This window comes from Chenopodium album, chromosome 23 (assembly GCF_948465745.1).
Source record: "Chenopodium album chromosome 23, dcCheAlbu1.1, whole genome shotgun sequence".
NCBI lineage: Eukaryota > Viridiplantae > Streptophyta > Magnoliopsida > Caryophyllales > Amaranthaceae > Chenopodium > Chenopodium album.
The window spans coordinates 34,186,230-34,202,799 of NC_137856.1; the positions used below are offsets into that span (position 1 = coordinate 34,186,230).

The 16,570-nt window shown below is 34.7% G+C and overlaps 1 protein-coding gene and 1 pseudogene across 2 annotated transcripts; one reads left to right on the forward strand and one right to left on the reverse strand.

Annotated features, from left to right (window-relative positions):
- Positions 1 to 3,018: 3,018 nt before the first annotated feature.
- On the reverse strand, positions 3,019 to 6,972 carry LOC145608644 (ABC transporter F family member 4 pseudogene; annotated as a pseudogene). Its single transcript, XR_014105857.1, has 2 exons — positions 6,857 to 6,972; positions 3,019 to 5,353 (listed from the first exon to the last, which is right to left on the reverse strand). The product of XR_014105857.1 is annotated as an ABC transporter F family member 4 pseudogene (transcript).
- Positions 6,973 to 8,918: 1,946 nt separating this feature from the next.
- LOC145608158 (uncharacterized) lies at positions 8,919 to 15,167 on the forward strand. The gene is made up of 6 exons (XM_081663769.1): positions 8,919 to 9,178; positions 9,581 to 10,484; positions 11,769 to 13,294; positions 13,479 to 13,598; positions 13,687 to 13,858; positions 13,975 to 15,167. Exons 2-6 carry the CDS (start codon positions 9,644 to 9,646, stop codon positions 14,934 to 14,936), a joined length of 3,621 nt encoding a protein of 1,206 aa, XP_081519895.1. The 5' UTR covers positions 8,919 to 9,178; positions 9,581 to 9,643; the 3' UTR covers positions 14,937 to 15,167.
- The last annotated feature ends 1,403 nt before the right edge of the window (positions 15,168 to 16,570 follow it).

The following is a 16,570-nucleotide window of genomic DNA, read 5'->3' on the forward strand; positions in this document are numbered from 1 at the left end:
AACAAGTGTTACTTGTACACATATTTTTTACGAAAAAATAAAATAATCATGGATGTGTTAAAAAAAAATTTAAAAGTAAAATAATCAAAATTGAAAGTATATCTTATAAATAATTTAAATTTTTTATAAAAAAAATTATCAATATTTGAAAGATTTTATATTTTTTGTGCTATAATTAGACATTTGCTACTCATACTTTAATACTTTATGTTAAATCGTTGTACATAATATGAAACGGAGGCAGTAAGAACATCAAATGAAAACGAGGGAGTAATTTTTAGGAAGTGATGAGGGACCCTTTACAATTTACAAATCCATAAGCATGATAAATTGATGATTAGCAATGCCGACGGTTAAAATTACTAAAAAGAAAAAAAAAAGTCAATACATTTGGCAGTTTATCAAACCATCAACGACATTATAATAAAGCCTTTAAAAAAGGTGTCTTTTTTGTGAATATTGTGATAGATGTATGATGTTTATCTAATTAATCGACTTAATACTCAATCAAGATATTCTATCCACTTTAGCTAATCCTAAATAGTCGTCCTTCTAATTAAGACTTCTACTATATTTAGGTTTGATTTACTTAGAATATTGAAGAAGGATAAAGCAAAAAAGTCTTTGATTAACAAAAAAAATTATTTTTATACATTGAAAATGACATTTATATTTTAGAAATAAAAAATATCATAAGAAAACTTAATTATTTGGATGTAGTGGAGTACTTGATGTACATGACGAATTAGACCAAGAGACACACAACAACTTATGTTGATTAAATATCTCCATATTCTCCGCAAATTTAACTAATGAATATCACACTCGTGTATATCTCTAAATTAATACGCGTAGTTTTAATTTAATTAACAAAATAATGATGATTATGTAACTTTCTCTAAATTGGATTGAAGATCTTGACAATCTATGTTGTATTTTATATCAATTATTATTAAAAAATAAAGTTGTTATATTGAGTTAGAGATCAAACAGAGTACTTTACAATATTATATTTAGTTATACTCATGTTACGCGTCAATTTATCAAAATTAAAAATAAAAAAGGGTAGCAATGACAATGAAAGTTGTTTTTCCAAAATTTGACCATATCTTTTAAAGTGTGTATAAATTCATGTGTGTGTATGACATTTTGCCACAGAAAAATAAAGCCCCACAAATTGCTCCACCAAACATACGTTGATTTGGCAAGCTACCTTTTATTGCTTATTAGAGTTATTTCCTACTGCAAAGAAGAAAGAAAAAGAAGAGCAAAAAATTTGAAAGATGATCAAGTTGGGTGTTGTTGCAGAGCTCCTTGAACAATACAGGGCTGTTCTTGCAAGGGTGAGGCTTGAGTTGGATGCTAGAAGACGGTCGTCGCCTTCGTCTTCGTCGTCGTCTTCTTCGCCGTCTTCTTCATCATGGTCTCCCATTTCTGAAGGCTCACCTTCTTTCATTGTTTATTTTTGATGATGAAATAACCAAGAATGGTTTTATCACTTTTATCTAGTAGTTGGTTCTTTTTTTTTTATTGTTTGAATTTTCATTCATTTATTTCTTAATATGATACAATAAGTAATGTATTTGATCATATTACCCATCAAAAATTTAGAGGTACTTGTTCAAATTCTTTTTTATTGGAGTATATCATTCGATTACTTTTTAAGAAAGGTTAGGATCCTCTCAGGAAGATCAATATTAACACTATATTATGAATTGTAGAAAATCTTGTTCTTCATATATTGAGATATATCACATATTATATTTTAGGAAGATATTTATTCACTATCATTATCTTATGTATTCCTTATTATTCTAGGATATCTTATAGTTATAGGTTAAGGAAATATGTAATGCTTATATATTGGGGAAGTTGTTTAATGAGAAATCAAGGTATTTTCTCATATTTTTTTTTTCCGTTGCCAATTCTTCACCTAGACTCTTATGTTATCGAAGAGCGCATGTATCTAAGAATTGTCGAAGTCTTTAAGTAGAAAAAGCAGTTCGACCACGCCATTTTGAACAAGTAATCGTTCCATTCCTAAATAATAATACTACGTTACTAAGTATACTACGACTTTAAGGATTTGAGTTTATATCTTCGATTGCCCTTAGCTTTTAATGGTTTGAACTAAAGTGATAAGAAGTAACAGAATTTGTTTACGTGACTAACTTGTGTTTTGGGAAGCCAAAATTACACACCTCTCTTACATTAACTCGAGTGATTGGAGTAGATCAATATTTTTTTTACAATGAAATCTAGAAAAATGACAAATCAATACATTATCATTAGTAAACAAAGTAGCCAAAACATTATTATTAACTCATTGAATATCCTTATGAAGTACTCAATCCCATTAACTTTTAGTGATGTTGCAAATCATTAGCCCAATACATTAGACAGGACAATAATTTTCCTTGGATTTGAAGTGCACTTTAATGTAGATACAATGTGTGATTGTGTAGTAAGAAGGCTGTCCATGTGATATTGCTGTTTTCTCAAAATATTGTGGTAATGAACATATTCATTCTCCTCTAGGCCAACATTTCATTAATGTTGCATGACATACATCTAAAGGAGGGGACGACAAGCAGGGCCAAGCCCTGTTTGACATTGTTCCCATAATCGACTTATCATTTGTGCCTTCATATGTCTCTGCTTCGGATTCTTCAACCGATGCATTACTCAAACTCCTTTGCATAACTTGCTAGATTGTTTCAAATTATTAGCAGTTACAAGTACTAACTTATCGGCTCTGCCTCTGGCCTAGATTCAGCGCACACCAGTGCTTGCCTTACAATAAAACAAGTTAGATTCAAATAAGATTATAAGTTGACAGAGAGCTTTAAAAACAATTAAGAAGTTGAAATGATGATACATACTAGCTTTGTGCGTCTTATTACGCAATAGCTCGTTTACAAAAATATAACTCCAGAAGTTCAATTGATTATTCAGTAACATCGTGCATCTTATACAATAACACTCGTTCAAAAAAGAGTAACTCCAGTAGGAAAGAGGTAAACAAAGATAATTAAAAAGATGGAAAACCAAAAAAGAATAATTATCTGCTTCAAATGAAACTAGAAGCAGGTATGAGAGAAAATATTCATACAGATCATCATATTGAAGCCTCTGACTTGGGTGTAATGAGGAGCTAAAACAGGATATATAGTACAATGTACAGGAAGCGTTCTTCAGTCATCAACTTCAGCCTTGATCTCCTTCTGGAGGTCCTCCTTATACTCCTCAAATGTTCCAGGAAACGTTCTCACTGTCCCATTATCGACAATCCAGATCTGGCTCTTCTCTTCATCCTCACAAACACGTGAAATCAGCCGTGAATCGTGACTAACCAACACAACACCCCCGGTGAACTCATCTAGTGCATCTGCAAGTGCATCAATACTCTGCATATCCAAGTGATTTGTGGGCTCATCTAAAAGCAGTATATGAGGCTTTGACATTGAAATGGAAGTAAAAACCACCCGGGATTTTTGGCCTCCAGATAATTTTGCAATCGGAGTAAGGTGGTTATGACTAGGAAGCCCAAATTTCCCAAGCTTAGCTCGGACAGCTTCTTGCTTGCTCATCCCTTCTTGATCGGGGTGTAAACGGAGGAGATATTGAACAGGGTTTTCATCCATGGTTAAAAGATCAACGAAGTGCTGTGAATACCTTCCTATCCTCAGTTTCTGGCTCCTCCTGGCCTCGCCTTCAGTTGGGCTCAAATCACCTGCCAAAAGATTGAGCAGGGTAGATTTGCCAGCACCATTGGGCCCCACAATAGCAACACGGGTACCCATATCAATACCAACATCAACATCCGAAAGCCTAAAATCAGGTCGATTAGGGTAGCTAAAACTGACTTCAATGAGCTGAAGGAGTGGAGGAGTGAGCTCAGTGGGTTCTGGGAAGTGAAACTCCACTGTGTAATCTCTCCATTTGCTTGGAGCTTCTTGCACTGCTTCATCTTCATCCACTTTTCCTTTTGATTTTTTCTTGGATACTTCTTTTGCTACTGCAAACTTTGCTCTCTCCTTCACTTTCTGCTGTTGTGCCTGGTTTCCTGATCTTTTAGCAGCTTTCAATTGCTTTTCATATACTTCATACTTTTTATTCATCTCTTTACGACGCTGTTCATATCCACTCTCAAAATCATCAAAATTACCCCTGTATAATTGAAGCTTCATATCATGAAGATGTATAATCTCATTACAGACAGTGTTAAGGAAATCGCGATCATGGGAAACAACAATGAGAGTTTTTTTCCACCGGCATAAATACTCTTCTAACCAAAGAACTGCTCTAAGGTCAAGATGGTTGGTTGGTTCATCAAGCAACAAAAGAGTAGGTTGCATAAATAGTGCCCTAGCTAGTGAGATTCTCATTCTCCATCCTCCACTGAATGACTTGGTAGGACGCTCCTGCATATCCTTTGTGAACCCTAAACCAGCTAAAATTTTAGATGCCTGAGCCTCAGCAGCATCTGCATCCAACAAATTCAGCTGCTCATACAATTCAGCAAGTCTCTCTCCTGCATCATCCGCACCATCATCATCATTAGCACCATCCTCTGCAGAAGAAGCATTCTGCAAAGATGCAGCCTCTTTCCTGAGTCTCACCAATTCTTCATTGGCTGAAACAACTGCTTCAAGTGCTGATCTATCATCACCAATTATCTCTTGTTCTACCAGTAAAACATCTATATTTTTAGGTACTGGAACCTTTCTCCACGCCAAAAGCTTCAAAAGGGTAGATTTTCCCATCCCATTTGGTCCAATCAAACCATACCTCTTTCCATGAGAAATTTTTATTGACGTATTCTTTAGGAGTTCTTTTCCTCGAGCAGAGACTGAAAAGTTCTCTATTGTAATATCTTTGATATTAGCATCAGCATCATCTCCGCCCTCAAGGACAGAAGCCCGGCTTCCAATGACAACAGTGAATGCATCACGATCATCCTTCAAGGCCTCTCTTTTTGCCAGCTCAGCAGCTTGAGCAGCCATCATTTCTTTTTTCTCTCGTTTCTTCAGCTCTTTATCAGTTATAGAAGCTTCAACCAACTTGGGTTCTGGCTTCTGCAGTAAAGAGCTTTGCTTCTCTTCTTCTGAGTTATAGTCATCATCGTCATCTGATGGAGGAAGATCTATATCATCAGTATAAGATGAGACTTTTGGAGGGGCTTTTGACTTGGGTTTACTCGACACAGATGCCTTTTTTGTTTTCACTGGCTTTTCATCCATGCTAGCGAGCATGGCTGATACAGAAAACTTCTCTTTCTTCCCCTCTTTAGATTGACCTTTCGAAGTGGTTCCGGCATCATCAGATTTTTTCTTTCCCATTGAAACGATAACTGAAACATAAAAAAAAAAAGGCCAGTCATTCACTATTTGTATGATACCAACCCTTAGTTTGAAGACTTACAATCATAACATCTAAAACCTAAAGGGCTAAAGGGCACTTCAGATCCTAGTATTTGCAAATTCAGCAGCTACACTGCTATACCAACTCTCTATATTTTAAACCTTGACTCTACAATTATACTGCACTGAGCTAATCTTCCTCAACCATGCCAAAAATCGATACAGCTCATGAGTCAAGGCATATGTTTTGCTAAGGCATACTTTCTCCGTTACTTAATACTTACAACACTTTCATTTTCACAATTGCCAATTTTAACTTCAACTATGAATATCTTTAATTTTCAGTTGATACTCCCTCCATCCCATTTTTTTACACCATGTGAGTCATAAAGCTCTTACATAAAGTGGGCCCATGGTGCAAAAAAAGGGTGACAGAGGGAGTATTTAATAATATTCGCCGAATCAACTATAACAAGATCCCACATGACTGAATTCAACTATAACAAGATCCCACATAACTGAATTATCACATTTTTGCTTTCCCATTGATTTGATTACTCCAACAAGACAAATGGCTAGTCATTCACTATTTTTACAAATGATTTCTTGTTCTCTACCAACAAAAATAAACAAAGGCTATTGAAACTCACAATCCTGCTGTGTTCTAGCCAGATTATCCTCTAATATACATAATAACAACATCCCATCCCAATTACGGTAATTCAAATTTCATCATTGCTACAATCCTCGGAACACCATACAAATACAAATTTATTAGCGACGCCAATCCTTAGTTTAAAGACTTACAGTCTCAAAAGATAAACCCTAAAGGGGTAAAGGGCACTACAGATCCCTAATCCTAGTTATTGCACAATTAGCACCTACACTGCTACATCACCAATTCTTCATATATTCTAAATCAACTCTAAATTGCACGGAGCTGGTCTTCCTAACTATGAAAATCAGTGAAAATCGATATAGCTCGTGAGCCAGGGCATATGTTTAGCTATGGCATACTTCCTCCGTTTTTTAATACTTGCTATACTTCTAATTTTACAGTTGCCAATACATAATTTCAACAACGAAATATCTTTAAATCTCAACAATCAAAAGCTACGGAGTATAAAAAGTTGATATTTTGAAAAACATACCCCGAATCAATCATAGAATTATAACAAGATCCCATACGACTATATTAAGAAACGGAACAAGTGTAAGTTATAAACAAGGAAGCATCTAAATCACATCGCATAATCAATATTGGTTAGAACAACAAAATCTCAAAAATAATCAGAAAATTCCCAATTGAATTTGAAACAACAAATCACAAGAATAAAAAAAACCCAATTAAATTTGATAACAAACATAAATTCGTATAATAATAGCTTGAACAAATCCAAATCCAACCCACAATCCTAAACAAAAAAATAAATAAAATGCATAGCAAAGATTCGAGGAGGGTATAACTAAGAAAACAAGAAAGAAAAAGTTACCAGAAAGTCGGCAGTTTTAGGAAGACAAATTGGATAGCAATGAGAGCAGATGAAGTTGAGAACAAAGGAGTGTTTTATTCTCGTGCGTTTTATACAAGTGATGGAGATTTGAGATTTCATATGGATTTAGACTTTTGTACTCGTAATAGCTAATGTTCTGTTGGGCCCAAGGAATTTGTATTCCAGTTTAAGTTTAATTTGTATTTGACTTAGTTTTGGGCTCTAAAAAGATTTTTTTTTTTTTTTTTTCCAATTAATTTAAATGCGAGTAATAATTTTATATCTGTAATATTTTTTGAGTAAGGATAACTAGATAAGATTTTAAGTGATGCAATGTAGTTTGGATTATATGGGAATTAGAATTTTCAATGAGTTGTAAATTTATGGAAATTACTTATTACGGCGTATCAAATTTTCTCAAAAAAAAAATTTCTATTATCAAATTTATGAGAATTTCCTAAAATTGTTTGGTTAACGACGAGGGAGGTAACTTTCCATCGGAATTTCTACTTACCTAAGGGATATTAAGTAGGTAAATTCCTGCAATTTGTAAAAACTCAAAATTCCTAGTAAGATTCACTTTCCTCATTTTACCATACTTTTATCAACCAAACAACACACCAAACTTACAATTCCTAGAATTTTTATATTTCATGTTTTTTTTTTATGTCAACCGAAAAGGCTATAATTTGAGGTTGATGGACTTTCTTTCTCACTTTACTATGTAGTAACATTTTATTTTTCTAACTTTTATTCAATCGATTATTTTAGGGCATGTTCACTTTAGCTTAATTTCAGTTCAGTTCAGCTCCAATCAGTTCAGTTCAGTTCAGCTCCAAACAATTTAGTTCAGTTCAGCTCCTGATTTTCTTCTCTCATAATATATTCATTTCAGCTCTATTTAGTTTAGTTGAGTTCAGTTTAGATCCAATCAATTCATTTTAGTTTAGTTCAGCTCAGTTTAGTAAATGTGAATCTATGCTCTTTTTTTCTTTACAGACAATTTCTTTTGACGATTCATGTTAACCAATACTGAATTATTATAGGATTAAGGTTTTGTTGTTGTTGCATTAGTGGTATAAGTAGCTTTTATCAAAAGTGAAAAATATTATCATTAGAATTAGAAGGAAAAAAGTAGATGTTGTCATACTTTGTACATCCAAAGAAAACTTAGCTATATCTCACAAGCACTTTATAGTTAGTAGCTAACAAGAACTTTATCAAATGTTCATAATAATTATCCATATTCACAACTAATTGATTGCTACTCGTAGAGTCATAACGTGATTACATCAATCATACCGTTTAGCTTAGGTTGTAAAGTTTCACCTTATTACCTTAGTAACTAGAGGTTTTAAGTTTGAATTTTACTAAACGAAGTGTACTTAGAGGTGGAAATCCTCTTACTTCATCCCAGACTTCTAAAGTTCCAAGTATCTAGCCTACAACTACTAAACCAAAAATCGTAAGAGTTGAGGTTTGATAAGGTTTTCAATATTCCGCCGCAACTCTAGCAAATTTGGCTAAATACTAACTATTGACTATCACAAAGTAACCTGCACTTTTCGGCTCAAATCGAGCCACATATTTTTTAGTTGAAAAGACTAAAATTCGTCAATTTCGCTATGTTATTTATTATGGTTATATATGTTATCGTCCAAAAATGTACATCATTTCCCTTATTTTATTTATGGATTTACATAGAACCCATAAAATTGCATAATTACCATATACATTTCCTAAAAAGATATAAGTTTGAGAATTTATAACAAATCATGCATAGATCAATTTCTTATATGCCCTTTACATATCATTTTCTTTCTAATTATTTAATCAAACTCAAACAAAATCTCATTATTGTCAAACGTGCACTTATTTATCAATACAAAAAAATGTGGAAATTTCAAAATTGTAATTATAATATTGATTGATCACCAACTACTTTGTATAGTACTTGGATTACTTCTATGGGTTTATCACTTTATCTTGTTCTCAAATAAAAGATCAGAATGTTTCAAAAAAAAAAAAAAAATAAAAGATCAGAAAAATAAAATAATAGAAAAAAAATATTAAATAAAAATTTCAACCACCGACACGTGGTTGAAAATCTGAAATGACAAATAGAGGTCCATAGACTGTGGCGTAAAACAAATTAAAAAATAAAATAAAATAAAAAGAAAATAAAATAGAGTCAAAAAATCCCAAACAAAAAGAAAAATTGATGCCAATTGCATAAACAGAGTGACTGGGTTAAAAGAGAAAGAAGAAGAAAAAGAGAGTATCCAACGACGTAGTTTTGTGGGTTCATCGATCAATCTTCAGGTTATTCCTAATTTCTTGTGTTAATTGTTGATTTTATTTTTCAAGTTTTGATTTTTATTAATTTCACTATTTTAATTTTACTATTCTTGATATTTTGTGCGTTTAAATATCTGATTAAATACGGATTTTAGGTGTTGTGAGATTTTTAGGTTTTGTTCATATTATGGAATTAATTATCTGCTAAAACCCTAATTATAGGTTAATGATTGATGGGATTTTCACAAATTTATCAGATTATAGTATAATCATGTTTTTCTTGTTTGATTCTAAAAGATTTTGCCTTTTTTTATATGGGGTTTCTAATTTAGTTTGTAGATAGTGTTCTGCTTAATTGTTTTGTTTTTGCTGGTTGATTATTTATTTCCTGATTCTGGGTATTTTATTTTGCTGGGCAATTGATAGACTGAAGGAATCATATGCTGGAATATTAAGAAATAAGTGTGAATTTTGAAGATTGTTATAGATATGATGACTTCTTCTGGGTCAGGGGCATATAGGGTTGGAGGATCTTTATCATCATCTAATCTTTCACCCTTAGCTCCCCCGTTTAAGGTTGATAAATTCCTTTTGAAGCCGATTTCAACGAACACATCTGTGAATTATCCTGATGTGCCTGTGTATGGTTCTTGCTTTGATCCCACCCCTGGACACATCTGGAACTCGTCTTCATCGTCTAACTCTGGACCAAACTCTGTAGCAACTGAGTCTGTGGTTACTAATACCAATTGCTCATCTTCAGCTCACATGTATGGGTACCGAGACCCTCAATCAAGCAGTTCGACTGCCAGTGTTTATTACGGTAGCACTAATGCTGTGCCTGCATATGATCCCTTTTCGTATGAACATTTTCCAAACAGCATGTCCACAAAGACTGATGAGGCCGCGAATCCTTATTATCCTCCATATGTTTCTCCTCCACCCCAGAAAGATGAATACTTGGGTTTGGGGGTTGGTAGTGGGCCAAGTTATGACTTGCCGTCTGCTCATTTGAGCGGACGTGGTTCTGCTCAAGCTGATCACAGTAATCACACACAAGCTATGTCTGGTGATGGAAGATATAAATCAAAGTGGGGGCTTTCCCGGAGTGGATTGAATGAGAATGATCATGGCAAATGGACTGATTATACCCAGGGATTTGTCTCAAAGGACTTAAATAGTTCTAAGCTATCCAACAACAAGAGTCCTCTTGTTGTTGATGGAAGTAATAAGAGTCAACCTTTTGTTGACATCAACGTTCATCCTTTTGCTAGTGGAAGCAACAGCAGTAATCTGTTTGGTGATGTGAGCAACAAGACTCCAAATCAAGGTATTTTACTCCATTCTGCTTTTTTACTCCATTCTGCTTTGCATATTCTCGTAGACCATTTCAATGTCATGGTGATCTGTTCTAGGATTCTTATTCTTAATGTTAGTGAGTTTATTTCTTTTTGTATTGGCTTGTTCTTTGTTGTCTGTGGTTTATTAGTCATTGCTGGTGAAGTTGAATGGCCGGACAAGTAGAAAGGGTATAATCAGGAAATTTTTAAAATTTACTGGGGAATGGGTCATTGTGATTGGGTATGAATGAGAAATTATTCTGTTGCTTTATACGTATGGCGTTATGTTTATGTTATTCCCAGCCTTTTTTCCTTTAACTTTTTTATAAAGTGATTTCTTACCAAATTTGATGTTGTTTGGCTTTTAAGTGACCAATAATACCTTTTCTCTCGCTCCCTTAATTTCTCTGAATTCTCGTACCAGTAGTGATGTTGGCAAGGTATTTAGTAAATTGTATAGCTTGCTTTGACGTAGTCTAGGCACCTTGCTTAATCCCTGTACTGATGTTGGTGGAATGGTGGGTTAGTGTATTTTCATACTTTACATTTTTCGAGCTATTATTGTGGCCGAGTTCTTCTGATCAGCCCTAATGGTTTTAGCTTTGTATTGTGGTAGGGCTATTATGTTTTTCTAAACAGCAGCTGTTAAGATTCTGTTCTGGGAGTTAAATATTCTACGTAGTATATTGTTTGAATTTTGGATTTAAATGGACTAACTAAAATAAATCATTGTGGAGTACAAGACAGCTGTTGTATTTCAGCAGTTTCAACTGGAAACAATCTATTGTTCTCATGGGGTAAGAATGCCTGTATGTGAGCGTCCAACATTATGCCCCTTTTACCCAGTTTAGAGAGGGAGCTTTAGCTCTGGGGATAGGGTTAGTGATGATGTTGATAAAAGTTTTCTACTGTTTTTAAGTGCTAGTGATCACCGAGGTGGACAAAATTGGTTTATTTTTAAAAATCGACTATCAAGGGTTTTTATTTCCTTTCTCAAATCACTTTGCATGTTGTTAGCTTATGAAACCATGCTTATTTTGGTATGTATGAATCTATCACAGCGACGGGAAGCATCTTTCACAGAAACACATGAATGCTTTTTAGTGTTTTGTTAAAATGTGAAACCTTGTTGGTTATGGTTTTCTTTTTTCCATGAGAAACCAAACAGTCATGATAAGTCTTTTGAATTTCTTTCGACATTATATCTTCTTGGTATATAATGCTAAATCCTTGATATCTTTGTGATCAGTGATATTTGCTGTTCTTATATTCAGGGGCTTGTGGTTTACATGGGCAAGTCTCTACTGCTAAAGATAACTGCTTCGATATCTTTGGGGGAGGATGGAGCCTTGGGATAAATCAGCTAGATTGTAAGTTATCATCTGAATGCTCAAGAACGCAAACCTCTGCTTTTGCATCCGTCACTAAAGAAAGCCCTCATCTTCAGGAACCAGTCCTGGAATCAATTACAAGTTTCTGTGGTCCTCAAAAGGCAAATAGTTCTTCACCTGAGGACCAATTCAGCCAAACAGGCTATTATATGTTTGGTCGTCCATCAACCACCAACACTTTCCCCATGTCTGTGTCCAAATTACCGTATGGTGGGAGCAGCTCTTTTGTGAAAAGTACTCCATCAGGTGCTAATGTGGATTCTATGGGCATTGGTGCAGCCAACCAAAGTAACTCTGCTGCAGGTTATAACTCTTATCAAATGGAGCCTCAGATGCCAGTTGGCTCTAAACGTCATTCGAGCATTAGAATCAGAAGACCTGTCCCCTCCTCAACAGCAGCATCCTCTTGCCAAATAAGAGAAACTGCAGATGATAGACTTGATGACAAAGTTGTTTCTGAGAAAAGGAAATTTTCACCTGAACTACCTCATGAATTAAATATAGATGGTTTAAACATGGAAGCTAGTGATGCTGAAGCTGTATATTCTATAGAGAAACATTCTGGGGGGTCTGATGGCCATAACCCTGCTGAAGATTCACCATGCTGGAAAGGAGCTTCATCCCAATTTTCACCATTCGGACGCTCTGAAAGTGTGGCTTCTGATGTTTTTGCAAAGAAAATAGATAGATGCAGAAGTTTGAGCTCTCAGGATCTCCAGAATAAGAGCTTTTTTTATAATGCTTCGGCTTCTAAAGATTTTTACTCTGGTAAAGTAAATGAGGCAACTTCCTTAGAGAGGTCTTCAGCCCTTGATTGCACATCAAATGGTAATGAAGATATTGGTACTGTGAAGAACCCAAAATCCTATTACTTTGATCTTAATACTGGAGATGGCCTTCAATCTGCTGATGATTGCCATGCTTCTGTCATGGAATGTGGTATGATGAACAAGTCAAAAGCAGTTTCAGACCCAAAACATTATCTGGCTGCGCAACTGAATCTTAAAGAAGACTTGTCATCTGCAAGATATGTTTCAGCAACTCCCCCTTCTGAAAAAAGTGGGAAGGGCACTCCTGCAGCTGCAAAGAGTTTTTCTGGTTTGCCATCAAATGTTGACATTAATTGCTCTAATTCACTTCCTGTAAATGAAGCCAGTGTAAAGTCAACCAGTGAAGGTTCTGATTCAAGGATTGATGTTAATGTTCTGCTGAGAACAATGATGAATCTGTCAGAAATACTTCGGCGCTACAGCCTGAATAAACAAGTTGAAGTTGCAGGGATACAATCTGTAGCCATTAAGCAGATCATCAACAATCTTAATGCTTCCATATTAGCGATGGCTGGACAGACTAATGTGCTTTCTTCACCAGACTCTTATCTCCAGAAAGATTTCCCTGCTGGTCAGATGGTATGTTGCTTTTGCATTCTGTTGTAGTTATATTTTCCGATATGGAAGAAACTTGTCCCCCTATGCATGAGGACTAGGATATCCCAACTATGCTTTTTTCTTGGATAATTTATTATCCTGAAGTTAATAATGTTGTTAAGTATTCTATTATTGAGCTGCTTATGCTGCTTAGTGTGGGTCTCAGGTGAATGATGCTGAAGCTTTTGCTGCTTCTGTGAGGCTTGGTAGGACTACTGAGGAGATTTTGGATTATGTTTCAGTAAAGGATGATAGAATTCCATTCGGGGATGTTAACATGACGGAGGTATGCTTCTTTAGAATGGAAGAGGAAATTAAAGAGAGTATATAATTGAGGAGATTTTGTTGGTTTTAACAAACAGCAATTTCTGCAGGCTGTAAAGAAGCTTCTTTCTGAGAATCTTCAAGAGGAGGAACTAGACCAGCAAAAACTTTTATATAGAAATCTGTGGCTTGAAGCGGAAGCTTCACTCTGTGTCATGACTGCTAAAGCTCGCTTTCTTCGTATGAAGACCGAGATGAAGAGGACCCATGATGGAACAAAAGGTAAGGTTTATCTTAAAGTTCATTGTGCTGGAAAATCTAGTTTAAAGTTGTTGCTTGAAGTGATTGGAAGTATGTTGCAGATATAAATATTCCTATGAGCTCTGATGTTTTTGCAGATTTACATAGGGCTGATGAATTAGCAAATGAGGAGGATAAAGATTCCCCGCTAATTAGTGAATGCCCAAAGTCTACAACAACCAGCCATCATAATCGCATAGGGTTCTTCCATACTACAAATCTACAGGTAGCGGGCTCACACGTCTCTGAACTTGAAAGGTCAGGATCAACCAAAAAGGAAATCAATTTTCCATCACCTTGTGTCTCTAAACCAGGTGCCTCTGGAGATGACTCTGATGATTCACTCACTGCCAGCCATGCCAATGATGTTGATACTGATGTTATGGCCAGATATCAAATCCTTAGGAATCGTGTTGGTTGCTTAGACTCTCTGAATAATGAGAGCAAACAATCTTCTAGTGAATACAAGTGTCCTTCGAGTTTGTATGATTTAGGCAATGGTTTACATGCTTCAGGCATAACTACCAAAGAAAGTGATCTTGATACAGTTTTTGGTGGATATCAAATTTTGAAGTGTCGGGATGGCAACTCAGAGTACACAAACTATGAAGGCGAACAGTCACCAGGAGATGAAAATTATCTTCCTGGCAATAGTTTCTCCTGCCCAGATAAGGCTTTTATGGATTCCCAACTGTCTAACTCATTGGGTGTTACTGATGAAAATGAGGCCTCTGTTATGGCTAGGTTCCGGATCATACAAAGTCGTATGAATCATTCAAACTCCATGATCAATGATTCAACTCCAAGTACAGCAGTGGCTGAGGATGGAACTGAAAAAATGGGTGGTTCGCAGGACTTGAACATCAAGATAACCTCTTTTGGGCCATATCCCGAATTGACTGAGGATGAAGATGTGAATATCCTCAAAATTGGTGTGAATGGTGTCAGTGATCAGGCATTAGCTCCAATTGTCAAGAACAGTGTGATTTTCGAGGGCTGGTATGATAATGACTGCTCTTCATCAGCAGACTGGGAACACATCTCTAGCCGTGATGTCTGAAAACAGGATTGATGCCTACGATCTCACTTGTCCTACTCCCTTGCACGTTTTAAAGCCGCTTGTACATAGTAATTAGTTACCTCCTGAACCTTTTTTTTTTTAATTTTTATTTTCTTTTAAGTTTGTAATAAGTGATTGCACGTCTTGGATTTTCAAACTTTCTATTGCGTGGATTATGCTTGTTTGGATATATACTAATTTTAATGTCCAATTGTTCGTACATTGTCTTCACTTGGTTCATTTATATATATGTTCTGCAGGAAAATCTGATATCTTGTGATTTTTCGGTGTTAAGGTTGTTAATAGGCAACCAAGTCCTCGTCAAGGGGTTGCACTTGCACAAGAATAATTCTGTTGGCTCAGTAGAATCAATTGTTCTACATCAAGTTAAACCATTACTCAATGCTAAGATACGACCTTTTTTTGGCTAAAAACGTGATGAAATCTTTAGGGACACCATTGTAGGAACGGTTTTTAGCTAAGAAACAAATGCATAAATTTTAAACTCTTTCTCTTAAACTTGAATCTTCTTGAATGATCAAAGACTCCTCTGCTTTCATGCACGAGTTGTGGCTTTGTTTCTCTGTAAAAAAGGGTTTTGGAAGGTACTCTAGTGATGACTTTGCCATGGTTGATAATTTGTACAAGGGTTTTATGGGTAACCATGACATAATCTCGTATTTTTCTCCATAGAAAGACATGTTTATTTGTGGCTAGGTATAATGTATGTTGTATTTTTTTGAGCAAATAGTGTATAGTAATAACATTATACAATATTGACTTACTTCTTATGGTTACCTTGGAAGACAAGGTTTTGACTAGTTTATTTATTTATTTATTTATTTATTTTTTGGGACAAATCGATTTCCTATACCATTATTTTTTTCCTTCCCTCCTTAGCTCGTTTAAACTGCTCCTCCCTTCGGTAATCTTTGTCTATTTGGTATGGTAGTCTCAATTGATTTCATCATATGGAGATGTTCCCTAGGCCTTTTATTTACTAGTCTCAATTTTATATACCTTTGGCAAGATTATTATTATTATTTTTTAATATAACCGAATACAAATTTTTATTTAATTTTGATTTTTTTTTACAGTTAAACATAATTAGAATACTATAAGATAATTTTTTGTTTCAAATCCTAGTTGTTAATTTTGCTTACGTGGTAATTTATTTATTTATTTATTTATTTTTTTTTTAAAAAAAAAAAATTCTAATTAAGGTTTTTGCTTATGTGATGCACCAAATGTTTTTAAAAAATGTTTCCTTTATATATAGATTATATTACTGTAATAAAAATTAATATTAATCAGTTCACAGATTATTAATTTTGGTTGGATGGAGAAATTCAAACACTATCAGATATTCTATAGCTCCATTTACTTTGTAATTAACTAGTTACATTCTTTTTTTTTTCCATTGGAAAACCCAAAACATTAAAAGATAAAAAATCCAACTTACTAAAAATGGCAGTATCTCTTTTCAGCTAAAATTACTCAATGTGTGTTTACCTCAAAATAGGGTTAGTTCTTTAGTCACAATCATGTTCATTTAAAAGTAATTAGTCTTGATACACTTTTACTAAAAGGTGCTAACTGTGGTCTGTGGCCTGGTAGGGTTACTACATATTTAA